The 22,657-nt window shown below is 35.9% G+C and overlaps 1 protein-coding gene across 8 annotated transcripts in view; it reads right to left on the bottom strand.

Annotated features, from left to right (window-relative positions):
* Positions 1–767: 767 nt before the first annotated feature.
* AGTPBP1 (ATP/GTP binding carboxypeptidase 1) overlaps positions 768–22,657 on the bottom strand; it is a 56,278-nt gene continuing 34,388 nt past the window's right edge. For 5 of the 8 annotated variants that reach the window (XM_050329701.1, XM_050329703.1, XM_050329702.1 and 2 more), the window contains 8 exons: positions 22,358–22,502; positions 20,304–20,457; positions 19,385–19,565; positions 17,847–17,976; positions 17,365–17,496; positions 15,615–15,791; positions 10,245–10,405; positions 768–4,371 (listed from right to left, as the gene is read on the bottom strand). In XM_050329701.1, the coding sequence (XP_050185658.1) occupies positions 4,194–4,371; positions 10,245–10,405; positions 15,615–15,791; positions 17,365–17,496; positions 17,847–17,976; positions 19,385–19,565; positions 20,304–20,457; positions 22,358–22,502 (1,258 nt within the window). In that variant the 3' untranslated portion in view covers positions 768–4,193. The other 3 variants (XR_007630604.1, XM_050329705.1, XM_050329707.1) reach the window with 3 other exon arrangements.

The raw sequence follows: 22,657 nt of genomic DNA, 5'->3' as shown, positions 1-22,657 counted from the left end.
TTTACAGGGACTAAATAAATTCTTTATATGATACTGTTAAAAATAGCCAAGACATCCATCATTTAAGATGATGTATTCTTTACTAGGTGCCAAAGCTGTTTGGCATTTTGTATTTAAAGCCCATCTTTCAAAGCAATCTAGAGTTAGTTTACTTAAGCAAAAAAGATGCGAAATCACATCTCAAGTACTTTGTATCCTGACGACATTAGAAACTGATGAGATCAAAGAAAGATATCCTTAGACGAATTTACGAGTCACTGTGACTCTTTTACACTCAAGACCAGTTTGGACAACAGAGCTTGTGAAGGAAGTTGTTCATCTTGAAGTAACATGACAGATATAGTTAAATAAACTGCAAATATATTTTCAAATGTTACACTGATGATCCCTAGTAATCACTTGCTCTTTCCAAACAGCATAAAATTAGATCTACCTTAAGTTTTCCCTCAAAAAATTGTGGAAATTTTAAAATTGCTACTGCAAAAATATAAATAGTAAAAATAACTTAGTCCTCAACTGCAGTCTGAGTTGAATTGTAAAGGGGTGACTTAGTGAGAATATACTTATGCCTTTCCTAGATCAGATTAATATTCTACTAGCTGTGTAGGAGAGAAAGACTCTCACCACCAGGCTCTTCTGCGTGCTCTGCAATGACCTTCATTGTGTTTCATCCAAAGCTTTCGTAAGTTTTACAAACATTGATGAATATTAAACTTTTTAAGACAGTTATAATTCAGTCAATTAATATGCAAATGCTACTCCAAGCCTGCAGCACACTGACTTTATTTTGACACAGAACAAAAATATTCTCCTTTTTAAAATGCTAGGCACACTCCCATCCTTATAGGTAGGTACACTACTGCAAATGTTATGATGAGAAATCCTTTAATCATTACTAACCAATAACAGGGAAGCAAAAGATTGTAATTAATTCTTTATTAAGCATTTTTATTAATAAGTATTTTTCTGGGGGCATGCATAATAACACTGCAACAATTATACCTCTTACAGCATTACAATAGAAACTATCTGAAACCTTGCATTTTTGCATTTTGTGAACAGTGTTTACTGCTTCTGCAGTCTTATTTGGGATTCAAACCAATACTCCCTGGTAAGTCAGGCTGATAAAACAATCCATCTTGAAAAATGGCCAGGCAAGATTTTGGCACAAACTGCTGTAAGCTACAATACGCGAGGGGATGTCACCAGTGGAGACACAATACCAAAATTTGTGCTGCAACTTGAATTATACCTGGAAAAGGAATAGAGTAATTCACCATCCAGCAATTATTTAGAAACAAGACAGTAAATAACACAGATGTAATTATTGTTTATAATCTTATTTGTTGTTACTACTGGAGGAAGATATACGGATATGTTCTTTGCCTATACAGAACCAGTCATGCCTACAGTAAACAGTATAATTTAAAAACAGAAACATGTTGAAATGCCAATGCATAGAATAAATACAGTCAATTGGCTGGGACAAACCATGCTAGATGACTGATTTGTGACAGTCCAAGACACTGCCATTCTTTGCTACAATTCTGTCCATTTATCTGGGGTAAATGCCACAGTAGTAGAATGGAGTGTGTGCTCAAAGTGTTAGCTATTCCATTTTCAGCTAAATACCAGATTTCCCACCAAAACACATAAATGGGGGCACAGACACGTGTCTGCCAACACTGCTGCAACAATGGCAACAAGTAGCAGACAAGGGATAAACAGCATGAAGCCATTATCACAGCAGCAGTTCCTCCTGTGGACTGGCATCCCTATGAGCCCAAGTGGAGACTGTATCTTTGGAAAGGTAAGTGCCACAAAACATGTAAGAGGTAACAACCTTTGTATTTTCAACAATGTGTAAGATAAGGACAAAGTTTCACCTCTTGCATTGGAACTGCACTGGTAGAAGCTCAGACCAGCAGCTGCCAGACTGACATCTAATGTATGAATTCTAATTCATAAGTGCATCAGAACCTAATGTATAAACACATTATCCTGAGCCATTATATAAGCCATTCATAACTCTTTCTTTGCACAGACTAAAAGCTGTAGAAAACATTAGTAGAACATATATGCATATTTACTGAGGAGGAAAAGATGATTTTGTACTACCAAGCCACAATTCTTTCTAAATGGATGAAGTATATTTCTAGTCTTGCCTGTAGTATAGTGTTCCAGGATTAACAGAAATTCAAATGAAGAAATGCACAATGGGGTTAACTAACATGGGCATCCTGCACTCCCTGAAATTTAAGTCAAATTATTTCTGAATAATTTTATTTTAGAATACTACTCCTACTGAAGTAAGACCCCTTAAGGATGAAAACCTATTTATGTAGATAACTTGTATAAGACTGACAGGGCAATATGAGCATTCTGAACTGCTGTCACTGGACTGACTTACAGATAATTCAAATTCCTCTACTTTCACTGCAGAAAGCTCCTCTTCAATAGGGTATTTAATAAATGTTCTTACTCACAGTATGTAGTTCACAGAACACAAGGAAAGATAATTTTCACTAGAGAGAAAAACTTATAAAAGGATAAGAATGTAAATGTTTTCATCTTTTCCATCTGTACATCTCAATATTGCATGTCTACTAATATAAATTTAAGCCTTTAAACAGAAACACAGTAGTGTATTACAAGGGATCTAAAACCCTTCCCCAGTTTCAGAATAAAGATGGTATGGACAGGCATTACCAAACAACGCTGCATTTGAAACAGCAGATCCTGATGAAAATATGTCTCCTGGCTCAAAATCATTGATACAGTTAATTCTCTTAAATTTATCCTTTTCTAATCCTTCTACCAAAAGCAACCTTCCCATCTAAAATACAATTTGCAAGAGTGAACATAAACAAAGTTCTCACCAGTTAAAAACCTGCTATAACTTAGAAATGCTATTCTTCATGCTCTTAAAATCCTTGCACATGCAGCAGAAAATGAATGCCACAACTGGGTCACATCAAGTAAAAATAATTTTGGAAGATTATTTTTCATTGCAAAACATGTCAATTCTGTAAACAACAGAGTACAACTTCATTTCTCTATTAGATCTTATCTTAAGCAGAGGTAAGAGGCATTAAGAATTAGCAGATGATGGGAGAAGATGAAGAAGTATAAACTCTGTATTCGACAGCTTGACTTTAAACATGAAGAATATAGAATCACAGAATAATTTTTCTGGCTGGAAGAGACCTCAGGAAGTTACAGTCCAATCTCCTTCTCAGAGCAGAGTTAACACTAGACTGTGATCAGAAAAAAAGGTTTAAACCAAAATGCACCTTCCCTATTAAACCAATGGAACTGGGTATATATTTATGAAATCCCAGTAAAAGTGAATACTTTTTAACTACGTGCATATTCAACTACAAAAATTGAGCGGCTGGGTAACTGAACATAGATAGTGTACATACCTAACCCTTCTTGTAGTCATGTACACTTAATAAGAAAACTTCTTCAAATTAAACCATGCCTATTCTATGGGAGAGTTTTATACAAGAGTCTAGCTCTTCTAAGCACAGGCTGCATTGGTCACTGTGCAAAATTCCAGAACTCTGAAAAGATATTAAATATTTTCACCTAATAGTGTAGCAAAACCATATAATCATCAGAAGCAAGAAACAAGTGCAAAAATTCATACATTAAGTTCTCATTTTTAATTTAGTAATTATTGAATGGTTTCAGAGCAGGCACTACATTGCTTCAAACACAATCAAGTATCTTTGAAATAATGTTGAAAAATAACCTCTTCACCTCAGTATACACACGCGCATATACACACACGTACACAAATTAATTTATAAAATCTGTACATATGTAATTTTTTAGGAAGCAACTCAAAGAACCATACCACAAAAAATTACTTTCTGTACTCTGACACAACACAAATTATAATCCATTTTTCTTAAGATAGGGTTAAGGACACAAAATGCCATGCGGTAGTCTTTAGTAAAAAAATGAAATAGTAAATAAATTTATCTATTCAGTGCTAAAAGAAAACACAGAACTCCTTAAATAAAACACACACAAATTTGTCAGAAATATTTATTATCCTTGAGCTAGGCAGGCCCCAGTTATTTGCATTAACTGAAGCTATATCCCCTTTGTAGAAAACAGCAAGGAAGTGTATGACTATGGAAATCCAGGATACTTAATTTCCTATTACTGGAGGCAAAGCTGGTTCAAGAAAGGAGTATCCTTGTTGAATCTGAGTCTGAAAGTCCATCATCTTGATTAGTTGCCTCATAATCACCCGCATTATCAGCTAATTCAACATCTTGATCATCATTGCTCTCTGCACTGTAATCAACTTCTTCAAGGAAGCGAGGCTCATCTTCATCCAAAATGTACGTAGTGGGGCTATAACAAACAAGAAGTTTCATGAATCATGTTAAAAGTTGAAAGTTTTATTTGGAATAATGCATTTAGACTATGTCCTGTCCCTTTCCTGACATAAGATAATCCAAAAATTATCTCAGGAAAGCAGCAGTTTACCTGAAAGGGTATTGATTTCTTAATTGCGTGTAAAACAGCTGGGAGCCGAAGCCATGTTTGTAAGACCTTGAACTAATTAATCAGTCATATACAACTTGTTATCCAAATGTGCCATGACAAATCAGCTACACTAATGGCCAGTAAGAACTTATTGTAAATACAGCACTATCAGAAGTTGCTGCAGAAGAAAACAACTACAAAAAGACACATCCATTGCTACAGGATATATAGCAAACCTAAAAACAATCTAAAAATTCAACTGCGAAACCTCTGTATTAAAACACACATTTTGCTGAAAAGCATTGTGAGCAATTACTTTATAAATATCAGAGATGACAAAACAAGGAGTTGTGGTTACCACTAATGTTAAGTTCCCACATGAATCCCTTAACTCATACCAGGTTCTCACACATTTACATGCAGGTAAAACTTAAAATTTGTTAAGCCTTGCAACTCTGAGGCAATGAAATAAGGAACTGAGCTACCACCTACAGAATGGTCTACTAATGGCCTACAAGAACAACAGGATTAACAAGAGGATTAACTTTTAGTGTTAACTGGAAAAAGGTTAAAATACAACTTTCTGATGCTCTCACCTACCTAGAACAGAAGTGGGGGAAAAAGAAAAAGGGAAAAAACTGTTTTCCAGGCCCAGTTTTACTAACCTCACTTGGGATATAATAGGCTCTCTGCTTAAAAGCACTAAGTATTGATAAATATTTCATAAGTATTTTCATATTCAGATTAAGCCCTAAGAAGGTTTTGTAATGCATTTTACCTAATAATCAAATCATACAGAACTCATACAAACAGTGAGGATGTTCTTATTGAAAAACATCACACAGAACTTGTAGAAATGTTTGCATACTAATTTTGATGAATTTTCTCTTAAGGCACACAAAAACCTAGCTTGGCTGTGGCTTTATAATTAAAAGGACTAATCACTGCTTCTTTCTAAACCTTTAGCAGCTTAACTGCACCACCTGAAATCTCCAATGCAATCTCTATTGAATATAAATATATTTCACAGTATTCTTCATCTACCTGCAGCCTCAGTGACAGGCACACTGTAATGTTTTGTGCTGTCTGTAATAGAGGGGTTAACTTTGTTCATAAAATCTTATGTGTGTGAGGGAGTCAGAAACTTTTTGTTGTAATTAAACAAGAGGAGTTTCACAGACAGCTTGCTAATAAAGCAAGTGTCAATAAACAACTGATAAGAACTGCACCTTTTCATCTCTGACAAATACCAGACGACCACTTACCCAGCCACCGCACTCAAGCCACAAACAAATTTACATCCGAAAAGCCAATGCCAGACACCACTTAACATGTACTTAACAACCACGAACGTGTATAAAAAGAGACACTGCCTCGGCAGGGCACTGCCCTCCAGGCCACCCAGCGCTGTTTTGCTTTATTATCGCTTGCTTAATAAATTTATCAATGTTTAATTGGAATTGAGTTGTCTAAATTCTTATACTAACTTATAACACTGTCTATAGTTAATTCAAATATCGGAAGAAGAACTGCTCCCTATCTTAGGCGGAAAAAAATTATGTTCAAAACAATCTGTATCATGGTTCACTAAACAAGCCTGTACTCAATACTCTGTAAAAAGGAAAGTTCCACAAAACTACATACTTTACAGGTTATTTAAGCTGTAACAAGGGCAACATCCCATTATGCTGGTTAATGAACTGGTTGTTTAAAATGAAATTATTTCCATTTAGGAGACAAATAATGAAGAAAATAATCAGAATCTTTGCTAAGTCTTTAATTTCACAGATGGAGAAGCCAATACACACTAAGGGTACATGCTCTGCATGAGGAACGTGTGGTAGAATCAGAAAGGAGTACAATTTTTCTGTGCTTTCGTCCTGTGACGCTTTTTGCCCTAGGAAGTCACTACCTACCAACACTTCCTCTAAGGAAAAAAGAAGCTGGGGAAATTAAAAGTTTAAATGTTTCATTTATTTAAAGAAACAAATGACAGGGACTTCACCAGATGTATCACAGTCTGACAAGCCCACAGCTTTTTTGCAATTTCTGCTTTCTAATCCCTTAATACAGGTATTGATTCGTTAGCTTTTGTATGCAAGGAATCCACACTGCAGCTGGCAAATAGACTGCGTAATTCAACTGACAGGAAATGGAGCTATTAAATCTGAATGTTGGTCCAATATTAGGTAATAATTCTGAACACTGAAACAGAAAACTACAATGAGCTATGTGAAGGACAAGTATTTTACTCATCACTGACAATGGGATGTTTAATACATTACTGTCAGCACTTCTGAAAGTTCACGTTAGTGAGACATAAAGCTCTTAAAAATTCTATCCACTCTTTTTAATAAATGACATTATTTGGATATTAAACTAATATAGTTGATCCAGTTAAAAGAAAGCAACCAACAAAGCCCACCTTAGGGAAAAAAACACAGAACTTGATGCAGAAGCAAATCACATAGTTCATCTCTTCAGTGTCCTGTTAGTTCATATAAAATGTTCTATGTTATATTGTCTTGAAAAACACACAGATATAATTATTCAATACACTTTTTTTATACTTGAATAAATTGCTTTTACACACTTATGTGTGTGTGAGCATGTAGGCATTCCCCTAACTTCTAGAAATTCAGGCACTGAGAACAGTTATAAAGGCAGCACGTCTGCTGTAACACGTTAGACAATCGCTCTGGCACATGTACATCTAAAACTGAGGGATGCTCTTCACTGTCACTTTATATTTAATTAAATGAACACCATTATTATAGTTTATTTTCCTTCTTCAAGAAAAGTAGCATTAGAACAGATCAAAGATTAGAACAGATATTATTTAGAAAGCTAAATAAACCTTTAAAATAAAAACTAGCTCTGAAGTCTGCTTCATAATAATCCTACCTTTCTACTACCATACAGAGCAACACACCATAGCTTCTAAGTCATTTATTACTGAAAATAAATGTCACCATAATATTTATTACGATTATTTTTCCACTTTCCCTTTCTTGAATTTTCGTTCCTCACAAAATCGTATCTAAGTAATTTCTACACAAAGGAAAAACCTGTGTCACATACCACTCGTGTATGTTTGCTTCCCATGACACATTTTCTTCTGATGTAGTGAACGTTAACCTTACATATTTAACTTTTCAGTAATCTTTATTCTAAAGGTTAGTATAAATCTGCAAAGTGTAATTATTACTCTGCTATTTTACTGAGGCTGGGTCACAAGAAATGCAGCAATCAAAACACCTGAAAAAATTTCTTGCTGTTTAATCAAATTCTTTATCTGTTTCCCTGCCGTTCCCCATCCTCACCATATCTTGTTACAATATATTTTTAGCTGCTGTCATGCTGATTCTATGGGTTTTAATTTCCTAACCCTTCCCTTGGGCTCCTTCTAATTAACTTGCTCAATAATCCTTCTTCCTCTACCACTACACCTCCCACTTATCCTTTTAAAAGGAAAATATTATTTTTCTCAGGTTAGCAGAAGTTATTTATCCCACAACTACAGTACTGTAATGTAAGGGATGCCACAATCTGTGCATTTTGAAGTCATGGCTGTTAAAAGAGAAATACGAAACTATGAAGTTCTGCATAACCTAACTAAACAACATTTTATGGGTAAAAAGATGAACTCCTAAATACCTGACTAATATATCAGGTATGATACTGCAGTCTTCATACTTATGAAGAACTTTAAGGATACCACTTTCATTTAAAAGAGTATTTTTTCCATCACCTGCCATTGAATACACCAAGAATTAATACAGCTGTTTTCTAAAACATACCTTAATTACTAATTAAAACATACTTTAGTTATTAAGGTCAGTGAGGGACACAGAGACAGCAGTGACACTATGGCTGCTGCTGCTGTTGCCACTAAGTTCTGGAGGCTAAGTGCTAGAACAAGCTGGGCAGGGAGTTCCTGCAGTGAGGGAAAGGTGAGTAAGAGCTGAGACTCAAGAGGAACCATCAGCTCTCAAGGGGTTGACATGGCATGAGGGCTGCCAGCAGATTTAAATGGCCTTAGAGAGTGGGAGAAGTCAGTGCTGCAGCAGTCAGAAAATGGCACAGCAGTTCTCAAGGACGGGTGCGTTGGAAGGGCCACTTAATCCTATTCAGGAAGGAAAAGGAAGGAGCCTTCTTCTGTAACAAAAATGGCATTTACATGTCACAGCTGCCAGGCTGGGGATGAAACCCAGAGAGACCACAGCCACCTTGGTACACATTTAGACCCAAACAGACTTCAAGACCAAAAGAGCTACCCAAGATCCTGAGCTGCAGGGAACTCCAAAATCTGAAAGCCCCCACCGGCACCTGAATGCAGAGGTGAGTATCAGGGGTGCAAACATGCCCAGACAGATCACATGCTTTTAAGCAGGTTGTCATGTTGTGTGAAGAGCTCACCAGGCAGTATACTATCTGGGAATCCAATGACACAGACAGTGAGTTCAAGTGCACCCTCAGCAAGTTTGAAGATGACACAAATCTAAGTAGTGCAGTTGACACAACATAAAGATGCATTAAGACACTCTCCTACTGTTACTCCTATTGTTCGTATCACCTTTTAGCTTATACTTCACTTTTCATTATTAACTGTAAACGCTAAGCATGAATACAAGCTCCACTTTTTCTTAGTACTTAACATTCCAGTAACACTTCAGTGTTTAAATGCTGGAAATGAACATAATCTTCCCCTTTGATAGGGTGTCATAGATGGCCTCCCATAGCTCTGCTAGTTTTTTACCATCTACAGATCAAAGCTCATTAATCTTACTTCCAAAGAAAGTCTTCGTTTCAAGCACTTCCTTGTGTCAACTGCATAAAAACAGTAATAAATTTCATTTTTTCCCAGATTTCCACTGTATCATTTTAGTTAAGTTGGAGCTACAGCCAAGACCACTATAAAAAATATTTCATCTCTTAGTATGCCAAGTGGAAACATTATAGTGTGTAAACCTTACTCTTTCCCAGTGTAATGCTTTTTTGAAGTCTGGAATTTTGCTTTATCAGTTCTTTAACCATATTTTCATAAAGAGATGCTTGCACATTTGAAATCACACTTTGCTGTGCATCCCTAGTTACCATGTACTTGAGTGATGAATTACATGAATGGAAACATGCAATAATATGCATACGTTTGCAAGCCCATCTACAGCTGTAAGAACTGGCAACTTAATAACCTAGCTACTCAGCATATAAATTTCTTTTGTGACCCAAACTTTATTTCTCATGTTTTAAATTTTCTTGGTGTTGTTATATTTTTCCACCAGAGGAGAAACAGGAAAAAAAAATGTTTGGAATAAAAACTTACAGTTGTTAGTGCTCTAACTCCTTAGAGTTACTTAAAGTCCATTTAAACACATTTTTAAGACTGTAGCCAGTAACAACAAAACAAAACAAAACAACCAAACCAAAAAAAAACCCCAAACTTTCAAAGAGACAACTGAGACTTAAGACCTACTACTGAGTTTTATGGCCTATAATAACCCCGCAATGACATTAAAATTGCCAGTGTTTATCCCAGGAACAAATGTGACCCATAGTATAACTCAGCCTGTATTGTTTTCCTTCCAAGCACAATAGGTCTCCAATATATTCAGATTATTGTTACAGTAAGAGGTCACAACACATCAATACTATTTTTTAAAGAATCTTTATGTCACTTGAGAAACTGCAATTTCCCCCCTCCCCCAAAGAAAGAAAATATAATAAATGTGTACTACCTTGTCACTTTACAGCTTGACTCAATCAGCTCATTTTCAATATCCAATAGACTAGAAGGCAAATTGTATTCCAAGGATGAGGCCATTCTTTTTAAACGCAGTAAGCCAACACAGAATTTTGCTCCCATCTCTTCCAGTTCTCTTGTCCCTATCTGCAATCCCTAATTTGAAAAAGAGATTTAAAAAACACAAAATAGGTATATGCAGATGGACCCACAGATGCCGCAGAATTAATCTATGTCAACACTTTTCTATTTTATTCAATACATTCTCTTGGTTTAAAGACAGAACAAATAAGAACTGTAGAGTAAACTCTTAAAGAGAATATCAGAAAAGAGTCAGAAATAACTAGCTGATTCCTCTAAGTCTGAACAGAGACACCAATATTTTTTGGAGCTTTCTAGTCTACACTTCTAGCACATCAGTATTAACAGACCTTTACCTAGTAGCATTCAAAGAGAGACAGTGACCATGTCCATACTTTTAAGTATAAATAATTTTTAAAAACTTCATACAAAATTTATAAAAATTAATTTCAAATACAAGATTCTCCAATGTAAGTTCCATTAATAGGAATGAAATAAGACAAAATTCATATTGTAGCTGTGATGGAGTTCATTGCTATGTTCTGACACATAGATATGACTATTTTAGACATCAAAGTAACTCCTTGACACAGATCCCTTCCCCCATATAAGTTAGAGGCTACATGTGTTAATTCTGAAAGCATTTTTTTCACACATTTAGTAATTAAAACCAGCAAACAGATTATCAAAGGCCATAGCTGCTTTCTAACTTGAATGATAAAGCCAGGCATTTTCCTCTGCAAAGACATTTAGGAGGCAGAACTTCTGGAATGCTCTCCAAGTTCATATACATGATAAAGCCTCCCATCAGATAACTCTACACTTTTAATTTCGTCAGGAGTGCAGTATACAGAGACATAACCTCTGACCTCAACTGCTTTATGAAAAGAGCACAGTCTAGAGAGACCCTCAAGAGTTATGGAATTGGCTAGCACTAACTGTATATACACTGGCCAATTCAATGGCACAACCCAGCTCAATCTCCCCCTTTGCAACTTCTGTATCTCTGGAGAATTTAAAAGGGTTTTAGCTTGGATCTCCTAAACCTCTTAATGTAAAGATTAGTTAAGAAGAAGCAAGACAAGACAAACAGGGAAGCAGAGGAGCCAGGAATTTTGGTAAGGTAAGTCATCAAGTAGGAAAAATACATGAAGTAAAAAGAATGGAGTAGGAAATTTTTTACCAAGAGCTAAAAAATAAAAAAAGAAACCACACAAGCTTTGTATGTGCTGCCACACTGAAAATGCATTTTAAAACACAAGGTTTAAAAGAAAGTACGCTGCTCCAGAAATGGTCCAGCCCACACATTGTTCATGTACTGTTTTGAACATACACACAATTAATAGATGAAAAGTCTGATTTTCTTGTGAGTTCTTTTTTTTCCCTTGGTAGTCTTCATAAACAAGGTGCTTTACAGCAACAAGAAAGATAAAGCTATATCCACCATTCTAAACAGTGCCATCCTCCAGCCAAATGGTACTGAAACCTGTTAGCAGTGAAGAAGAGTTGGATATTTGAGTATTATTCTTAACAGTAATGCTACTTACCTCTTTTATAATGCTTTTGTGCTGTAGGTTTCAAAGCACTTATTAATAAAGGAAGAATTATCCTCACTTTACTGATGAAGAAATGGAGGCAGAGAGGGTTGAAGCGATTTGCACAGTGTCTCACAGCATGTCACTGACCCCGCTGGGAACAGAAATCAGTCTCCTCACTCAGTGTAGTACCTTATCCACAGAGGCCAATTTTTTGTTTTTGTTTTGTATTTGTTTGTACATCATTAACTTTCGAAGGCCCCAATCATAGCTGGGGCTCCACTATGCTAATCACAGGAAGACACAGTCCCTGCCCTAAAGAGATTAAAATAACATTAAGGACAAGAGGCAACAAGTATGCAGAAGAGAAAGGAGAAGGGTAACAGTAATCTATCTCACTGTTACACAGATTACGAATGTGCACAACTTGGTGGTTCCAGAAACTTTTCCAGTGTCTAGGTTTGTTGTTGAAGAACTTATCATTAGTTGGTAGGTTCCTTATAGAGAGGATATGTATAACAGAAGTCTCTCTAAGTTGAAAAGGGAATAAGAGTAATGTATGATGGAAAGTGCAAAGACAGTTGTTAGAAAGATAAATAGCGTGTGCGTGTTCCATGGCTGCTATTTTCAGCACAGCAGAAATAGGATATAACTAAAGAGAAAACTAAATGGATCAGATTGGAGGTGGATAACTGTGGAACACTGGGAGAAAAACTTCGAACTTACTACCCTGAAGGGTCTACATAATTGTGGTAAAAGCCCATGGCAAAGTCTAGATTTACTTCTCTCATTTCTTTAAATGATAAGGGGAATGCAATACCACAAAACTGCCAAATACTGAATTTCTTAATCTGTTGTTATTCTTCCAGCAGCCAAACCTCATATTTCCATGAAACAAGAGACTCAAAGTACGCTTCAGGAAATAATAATAATCATCGTCATCAGTGGCCTCACTAAGGAACCTGAGGTGAAGTTCAGTTTCACTGAAGCCATGATTATTCTTCTTTTCCTGATCTTGTAATTATGCTCAGCTGTTGTTCTAGCACTTTTAACTGTGCCCTGTTAAAGACATTGCCTTTAAGCACAAGCCACCTGGAAGTAGCTGCCTTTTTTTTTTTTTTTAAACATGTGCTACATGTCATTCCTTTTCCTTTACATTTTATACAATTGTCTTTCTTCTAGACAATAACATTTTAGATGGAGGGTTGAAGTCTTTTTTACTAACCCTGCAATGAAGATACCTTCACATGGATAGAGTGCCTCAGTGATTAACTTTGCTACCTGAAAGCAAAGATGCAAAGCAAAGGCACAACAGACTGTGACCTCAAGTGGAGAAGAATGTTTCTGTAATACATACTTAACCAAATTAAGATTTGGAGAAGTCAGTTGGACATCAAAACATCATGTTGATCTTCTGTGCTGCTATTCAGCAAAGGTTACAAAGACATAATCATTCTTGAGAACTCAAAATCTAAAGACAGATGAATCATGGTAACTGAGAAGTTTGTTGACTGAACCCTTATTTCCTAAAGTTTTCTCTTCATGCACATCAGAAAATTTCCACATTAAAAAATCTTTTCAATTAACTTAAAAACTGATCAATACTCGCAAAGTTATTAATGTCGAATCAGGAAAGGGACTGATTTCAGTTTTCAGATGGCTTAAATTATTGAAAACATTGTTCTTTTGTTTGCCATACTAATTATGCTCCATAGTAAATCCTGGAGAATCTTTTCCCCTTAAACATCTTTTTCAACATCTTGAATTGCAGATGACTGAGCAGTATTTGCAGGACTAATTCTCAACGCACTACAAAGACTCCATGCAACCAGTCAAAAAAAGACTGCTTCCAGAGATACTCTGTTACTAGAGATTCTAAATTCAGGTAAGAATTGCTAACTTTGATTCAACATTTTCCTGGCAGGAAATAGTCTAGCATCACTATTGTCCAAGTAAAGTGAAAAAGAATAAAAAGAAAAACTGATGTTCAGATATTATCCAGCTTTGGCAAAGACTCAGTATTTCTTTCACAAAGAACTGAATTGTTCAGTAATCCTCTTTGTGCTTTGAACAAAATTCAGCAATGATGCCAAACCAGAATAAGACTGGAAAAGTGCTTCAGACCTTTACACAATCCAGTCTGTGTATCCGAGAGTCTGAACTCTCATGTCATTTGGGATGGGAAGCAGGAGGGGAGGGAATTTCTACAGTTCAATTTCTGTTTTGAAATAACATGTTATATGTCATTTAATTTATACCCCAAGTTTATTGACAGAGTTGCTGCCTGCATTCCCTTCACAAAAAAACCCAAACAACAAAACCCCCCAAAAAACTCCCAAGCCTTTTCATCTCTTTCAGATTCTCATTGGAGAAATTCTGCTCTTCTCTTGTTCAGTCCAGTCAACTTGGCTTTTTAGATATATTTTCTTAGTAAGCCTGAGCATTATCCTAGTGAAGAAAAAGAATCTTCCTATATGTTCATAGGATGCCTAAGACCTCACAAACTGTTTTATTCCAAACAAAATGAATGGTAGAACAGCAATTTTATCTCATCAGCTAGTTTCTATTACACAGAGGAATACTCTTCCCTTTTCAGTCTATGATTCTTCCACAGAATTCAGCAATTTTTTTTCCTTCATCAATGAAGAAGGGCTTTGGAGGTTTAAGCATCTTTAAAGTTTGTCCACAAAGCTCTTCACTTTTCTTAAGTACTTTCTATAGCAACACTGCATGAAATTCATGTTTAAGAACATTCTGGAAATTTCAAAATAAGCAAGTGGGATGAGTTATCTTTTTTTAAAGCTCCATAATGATGTCATCTGAAGAATAATGGAATATTCTGACAACAGCAGGAATGCTTCTGTATTAATTGACAGAATTTAGTACTTACAGACCTACCAAAATTCCTGCCAAAATGTCTGTCTTCCTGGTGTCTAGGGAGACAAGCATGGATGTTGGAGCATACATTAATATACTAAATATACCTTGTTCTAACTTTTTTTTTGTTTCTGTCCCACCCTATCCTTAATCTCAGCCTTCTGATCTTCTTTCTGTCAAGCACCTTATTTCAGGCTTGTGATCATTTTCTTGATTAGCATTCATAAGCTCTATTTTCAGGCAGATGAAACCAACTTCTTCCATGAATGCTGTCTACTACTGACACACTAAAAGGAGAGTCACATTTTGTTTCCAAATACCCAGCCCTCTTAACACTTTTCGAGAAAATGAAAAGGAATTTTAAGTCAAGAACCCAAACAACTATGACGAGTTCAGAGATGATGTGCAATTTATAATGCTGGTAACCTGATATGGAAGTGTTTTGATTTATAAGCCTGTTTCTTCAGCTACAAAGGAAAATTCTGTGAGGGACACTACTAAATACCTGCTGAAGAATCATGAACTGCCATGGTGAAGTCTGAAACTGCCACATATCAAGGACATTTTTATTATAGTATTGGCCTCGATTATTACTGAATTTTAAAAATCTATTGGACAGAACAGTTCTGAGGTTTTTTAATTACATGCATACATGTTACAAGCAATGATTATTATTAATCTTGTTAAAGCAGCCCATGAGCATATATAATATTGCAAGCTATGTAATTTCATCCTGCCATTAATGTGCCCAGACCTTAGAAGGTTTTAGAAGTTAAAGCAAGCAAGCAAGCAAATGGAGTTATAGAATAAGATACCAATGCAAATGGAAGTAATTAAAAAGAAAGAAAAGTTTAACTGATATATCTTCTTACCTTATATTTGCCCTGGTCACATCCACATAATGTGCTTTCCATTGTGTAGCTCCTTTGTACTCCTATCTCTCTCCAGACAACAACTCGTGCTGTAGATTCCTTGGACTTTTCTACTACAAAGCTGCAGCTGCCCATGCAGAATGCTGGGGCAATCTGACTCAGGATCTTGGGGAGTGCCTGCAGGACAGCAGTTTGAAATTATTTCCTTTATAGAAGGAGATAAGAGGGGGCCATGTAATCACAAAGTGTTATGATAAAATTGTACTGCAGTTTGAATTAAAGTAACAAGAAAATAAATCTCCATCTTGAGTTTTAAAAACAGTGTCTTCAGGTTTGGCTTTTCCTACTTAATAAATTTTTTTTTTCAGATTCAGTCACTAAAATGGTTAGTCATGTGGGTAAGAATCAGGATAAAAGAGAATTCTTCAGCTGATCATCTTCTCCCTAATTCACCAAGCTAAGCTTGCTTAAATTAAGTGTACCACACACTGCATAAAATTATTTAATTCAGTTTCAGACTGTTTCAACAATCCCATTTACAGACCTAATAAAAACAGTACTTTATTAATACATAAAATTAACTTGTATACAGCAAAGCACTAGGTGCATATTTAACTTTAAGGATGTGAATCAAAGTTCAGTATAACTGTTTACATGACAGCTTCAAGGAATGGTTATGCAAATATGTGCATTTCACTAATGCTAAATGACTATTCTTTCCAGCTTTTGTTTGTGTCAGTTAAGACAAAACACATGACTGCTTCAAATTTATTATTTCAGTAGTATACACGCCGTTAATCGTGTAACCGTGCCCAAACATTTCAGTCCACCTTTTTGAAATCAAAAGGCTTTTTTCCCCACAACTCTTATGGACTGTTGTCTTCTGTGTAGTATACTAGTGCAGGTTGAAGTGACAAAACCCTATATAAATGTGTTACAGCAACAGATGTGAATGGCATTTGACTCAGCATCCAGGAAATCACATAAGAAAATCAAGAAGTGATAGATTTTGTTTTGTGTAAATGAGGGAGTGAGGAAAGCATCTGTACTCGATTACATTCACGGATGTATAACAAGCATTTTGTCACACATTCGCATGTTTTTCGAGCTTAACTCTGCATCTCCTCAAAAAAACCCAGCAGGCCTGGATGCATTTAGGTTGCACGGGTTTGCGGTTGCCACAAGGCGGCAGTGGAGATTCACAGAAGAAACAGGTAACATGAAATCCTCTACATTTTTGACATTTTTGAAAGTTTATACAATGCAGTGGATGTTTTTGTGGAAGTTGATTATGTATATTTAATTAGGGGCATATGCCTTACCTATAAATCTGTATAAGAAGAATCCTGCCTATTTCCATACACATAAATGAGTATTTCTCAAAACAATCCTGTATCTTTATTTTCTTGTTGCTAGAATATTGCTTGCCATGCTTAGACTATACGTTCATCTAGTAATTATGAATGCAAAGAGGCATATTTTCCGCCTATTGTCTCTAATGGCAATATTAAACACACCAAAAAAAAAAGCACTTATTGGTACAAAGAAACAACAAAAAAAAATAAGCACTCTGCAATATTTAAAGCTCTCAAAATAATTAAAAGTACACTCATGAACTAAAAGGAGATCATTTTAAATAAGTCTGCTTATGCTGTAGAGTCATTACTTGCACAAGATATTATGAGGAAGTTATTTGAAAAGTATATTCCAAATCCATGCCCAGTGAAAGAGGTACAAATGACAAACTTACCCTGTAACCAGGGTCTTCCATCAGGTCACAAGAGGCAGCATTAACACTCGTATGCCACATGGTCTCTTTGATGCTGCAGCCATACATAAATACATTCTTTTTACGAGAATGACCATGATAATCGCAGTAGACCTAGAATAAATCATTTAGCAAAATAAAACCAAGGCATATGGAGTTAACATTTTATGAAAGTAATAGAAGCCATTTTTTTTTTAATTATATTTGTACTGTAGGCAACACACTTCCTTATATAATTAACTTGTGTATTATGACAAAAAACATGGGATTCGTCTAAGGAAGGTTTAACCTTCTATCCTAGCCAATGTAACAGATTTACATCTACAGGTTTGCAGAAGACCAGTTCTCCAAGTCAAATTTAAGTGTGACATGGTTTACAAGACCCCATTAAAGTGTTTAATTTATAGACTAGCTACATAGATAAAGTTAAAAAGGTTCAGAATTGCTTACACACACATACTTACCAAAGGTAAACGTTTTATAGCAGCCAAATATTGCAGTAACCCTTTAGCATGGTAAATAGTGGGATGCAGATCTGGATTTGGATTTTGCCACTGTCTGTTTAAATCTTCTCCACTTAAAGAGCAACGGTGGCTATTGCGGGGGGGTGGAAAAACGCATGATGTAGTCTGTATTATCATACTTTTAAATAAGCCTCCCCCCCACCTCAAGATATCCTCATCACCACTGCTTCTTTGGAAGGAGTCTGGTAAGAAACAAACTTCAATTTTCTAACATGCCATATAATAGCATTTTTAGTTTGGGGTGTTTTAAGTTATGTTACAGAGAAATTAAAAATAAATTAGAAGTAGCTTCTTATGTGAAGTCAATTGTAATATTGTTTATTTACTGTTGAAACTGAAGGCTTGCAATTCTATTCAAATGCTAGTTCAAAATCAGTAATTTCAAATATAAGGTATCTTTACAGTTTTGGTGTCTTGACTTCTGTAATTTAAAGACTAATGCCAAATAGAAATCTAATATGTGAAACAGGAAATTGTTAGGAGACAAGGAGCTGTGAGAAAAACAAGAAAGAAAACAAACAAACAAACAAAAAAACCAGCAAACAAATAAAGATCATCTCCTCATTGTCAACTATCAGTAAGAACTTTTAAACTTGCAGAAATTCATGATCGTGTAGTAATCTTCATTACATTTGCCTTTAGACTGTGTCTGCTGGGATATATTTCTTAATTGTCCCTGTATCCTGAATTATTTCATTACAGATGTTTCAGTATGTACATGCTCTTACATTTATAAAGACAGAGTTCTACTGAAATCCATAACTGGTTTTATTTTTATTATTTTTTTCACAAAATCTTTAAAATATTACCCATAACTAGATGGGAAGAAACTGTGGATTCATCACAGCAAAATTTCCATTTCATTTGAATCCCTGTAACCAAGTAAATGGAGATTTCTGAATGCTTACTCAGAGCGGTTTCAAAAGGTTCTGAAATATCCCTTAAATCTATTAAGAAAAGTAGCAGTAAGTGAAATAATTAATATGAATAACTTTAATCAAACCAGGATACTCTCCTCCCTTTCTCCTGAACAGCTATTAACTTTCCATTTTTAACAACACTTGACAATAGCAAAAAAAAAATATTTACATAAAAAGCTTTCTCAAGTACAAGGCTTTTTTTTTTTTCATTAGGACTGGGAAGTTGTTTAGCTTTTCCTAATGCCAGGTGTGGTCTCATATAACACACATATCCGAGACTGCTGTTCAGAGAGACAATTAAAATGTCATGTCAAATCACATAGCAAAGATTATTATCTATGGAAAGGTAAAAATATTTTTTATAAAACCAAAATTCATGACACAATGCAACTACCTTTTAAAAGGCAAAAAAAAATGAAAAAGTCCTAGCAATATTGCAAGTGTTTGTTGGATTTTATCTCATTAAATATCTTTCCAGGATTACTTTATTCTTTTTAAAATAATGATGTAAAGAATTAGCAGTACAGGCTACATATTTGTAAGTAAATTTATGCTTACTTTCCATTGATGACACCATCTGGATTGAGCATGGGAATAATTTTGAAAATATAAGACTCCCGTAAACACTGGGCATTTGGATTATTACTCATAAGGTATTCCAGTGTTCCCTTCATAACCCAGCTTGCATTAGTCTCTCCAGGATGTACACGCGCAGACAGGAAAACATAAGGACGATTCCCTAAAAGAAGTATGCATAGAAATTGCAAAATACGATTTAAGCTAAGTAAATAGTTCGTTAAATTGAAAAAAGAGCCATCTAAAGTACATCTATTACAATGCAAAAACCCCAGTATTTCTGATTTGAGTATTACTGAGTACAAGTGTTATTGATAGAGCTTGTCAAGTATTTTTTAAAGGACTGCTAATCATAGAACTATCACAGTGGAGCTTTAAATTCAATCAGACAATTATACAGTCACAACTAGTTTGAGCTGGCACTTATGACAGGACTTTTTCTCAATAGCCAAGAAAAACACTGGGGTGGACAAACAAATCAAGAATGCTATTACAACTAAAGCTCACTTCACATCACAGTAACTTATATATTGGCTTTATGAAAGATTTTTTGACAAGCAAACAACCTCAGCATTTGGAGAAAAAAGTTAATCATCAGGCACTCTTTTCCAAGAAGTGTTGTCTGCAAAATGCAACATACAAAAACATCTAACAACAAAAATTTTAAATATATTAATATATACTCTTTATTTCCAAATATAAATAACTTTGACTATTACAAATAAATATTACTAAATAGATAGCAAATCCTGACTATTGATGCCCCTTAATCTCAATAAAGTTATTAACCTTATTTTGCATTGCTGTTTTTACAATGCACAGGAGTTAATGCTAATGTTTTTTCTATAAGTATCTCGGTTTACATTATTTTCAGATGACGATAAAGAGAAGTCATACTTACTGAACTGACAGACATGTTCGTAGTAACTAGACTCTGGCATGGCTGTAATAGTGATTAATGGACAACTGTTGCCAGCCAGGGTCTCACAGAGAACGTCTTGTCTAAAATATATCTGTTGAGGGTTGTGCATTGATTCCAGCTTCTGAAGATGCATCTTCATCCAAAAAATAATGAAAAAATACTTCAAATCCTTTGCAGTGACATGTGACAGCATACTTCAAAGGTACTATTTAACAGATCTTTCTTTTTATTGTTCTAAACAATGCTCAAGTTTCCATCATAATTTTGACCATGAAGTATCATTCTCTGACTGATTGAATACTTCTCTTTATAAATTCTGTTTTTCCAACTGCTTCAAGAAGGATGAAGGCAGAGAGGGTATATTATTGTACACAGATGTTACTGTAAGGGTATATGGAAGGTAAGAACCTCTGCTTCATTAAGGTTATCTGATAAGAGACCTTTCCACTGCAAAAAGTGATAACAAGTAAAGGAAGAATCAACAAACAGCAATGGAGAGCTGAGACAACAGAAACTAAAGCAAAGATCAAAGTCACCAGTCTCTCACTGACAGGCCATTAAGAATCTACAGACAAAGATTAGGAGAGAGTCACCTGAGGAGCAAGAAGGAAAGAAGAGGAACCTGAGGATTCAGGAAATTCAAGAGGAGGGCTGCAGCACCATACAAAAATCAGGCACCTGATCCCTGCAGTATGCTTTAGCTACCTCTCTCTCCTTAACATGCAAGTGCTATGTAGACTAGTGCAAATAACAAAACAGGTGTAGGTGGGTTTGGGAGTGAGCAAGTGTCTCATCATCAGTAGTTGGAGAGGACACATTTCTTGGGAGCATCTTTGCGGATACCAGAGACTCTGTGTCCCGTGCCCCAGCTGCTGTTGGAATCAAAGCAGACTCCAGCAGCCGGAGTTGTAGGCACTGCAGGCACCCTTCAGTCAGTGGTATCAGCACTGAGAGCGTCTCAGGGCCAGCTACTGCACTGGGTAAAGGGTGTTGGTGTCCAACCCCTGAAGCAAGAACAGTGTGTCCCCAAAACACAGCTGGTCGTGTGATAAGGGCTAATTTCTCAGTGCCAGCACCTAGAATAGTAACATGGATTACAAGCCCATGTGCCTGGTACCAACTGATAGAGGTGGAAGGCAAGCCTACGTGTTTTCCCGACAGCAGGTGCGTAAGGGGAAGTGCATGTGCAATTTGCTAGCAAACTCCAAAGTGGACTACCCAACCAGTATGCATACTGGTCCCAGGTCAAGGAAGGGGTATCAAGTGTGAGATTAGTAAAATTATCTTAATTATAGTAACTTCAGTTACCAAGAAGTAGATGTAGAACAGCAGGATACAAGTCATTTGACCCAAATTTGACTCAAACACAAATACTTCATCCAATTAGCACCAATGACAGAATGGGTAAGGTTGGAAGGGACAACAGTGAGTTACCTGGTCCAATCTCCCTCCTCAAAGAGGGCCATCCTAGAGCAAATGGCACAGGATTGTGTCCAGATGGTTCTTGAATATCCCCAGTGAAGGACATTCTACAACCTCTCTGGGCAGCGCATTCCAGTGCACAGTCATCTGCACAGTAGGGAAGTTCTTCCTCATATTAAGGAGGAACTCCCTGGGCATCAGTTTCTGCCTGTTGCCTCTTGTTCTGTTGCTTGGCACCACCAAGCAGAGCCTGGCTCTGTCCTCCTGACACCCTCCCTTCAGATGCTTACAGATATAATATATATTGATGAGGTGTCTTCTCTGTCATCTCTTCTTGGGCTGAAAAGACCCAGTTCCCTCAGCCTTTCCTCGTAAAAGAAATGCTCTAGTTCCATAATCATATTTACGACTCCTACAAAACCTATTTGGCCTGCAAGCATCAATTCTTTTTTTCCAGGGGCTGTTTTTTAGAACAACCTATACACTTTTCAGGCTAAACATTACCATTATGAAAATTTTCCATTTTAAGGAGCATTTTAAATTTTATATAAAGAAACAAAAAGAATGCACTCATAAATATTTATCTATGTAACATACCATAATCTTCTCACCTTTAAAGTTGAGTATGTATATGGATAATGGTAAGCAAAGTAGCACACATCATCTTTATGTTGGAAAGTCACTGTGAACGTAATTGTGTAATAGGATTTTCCTTTCTGACCTCCAGCAGCAATTGAACTTCTTGAAAAGTGATTCCTAAAGCAAAAATGAAGGTAGCATACAAATTAGAATAATTTTTTTCATACCATTTATTATTTCTGAACACATGTTGTAAGTGTCAGAAGGATTTCTGGTGATTGTACTTCTCTTCTGTGTACATCCAGGTTTAATACACAGATTCCTACTAGCTG

This window comes from Myiozetetes cayanensis, unplaced genomic scaffold, assembly GCF_022539395.1.
Source record: "Myiozetetes cayanensis isolate MyiCay16 unplaced genomic scaffold, myiCay2020 scf4, whole genome shotgun sequence".
NCBI classification, from domain to species: Eukaryota; Metazoa; Chordata; class Aves; order Passeriformes; family Tyrannidae; genus Myiozetetes; species Myiozetetes cayanensis.
This window is presented reverse-complemented; position numbering and strand designations above follow the sequence as displayed.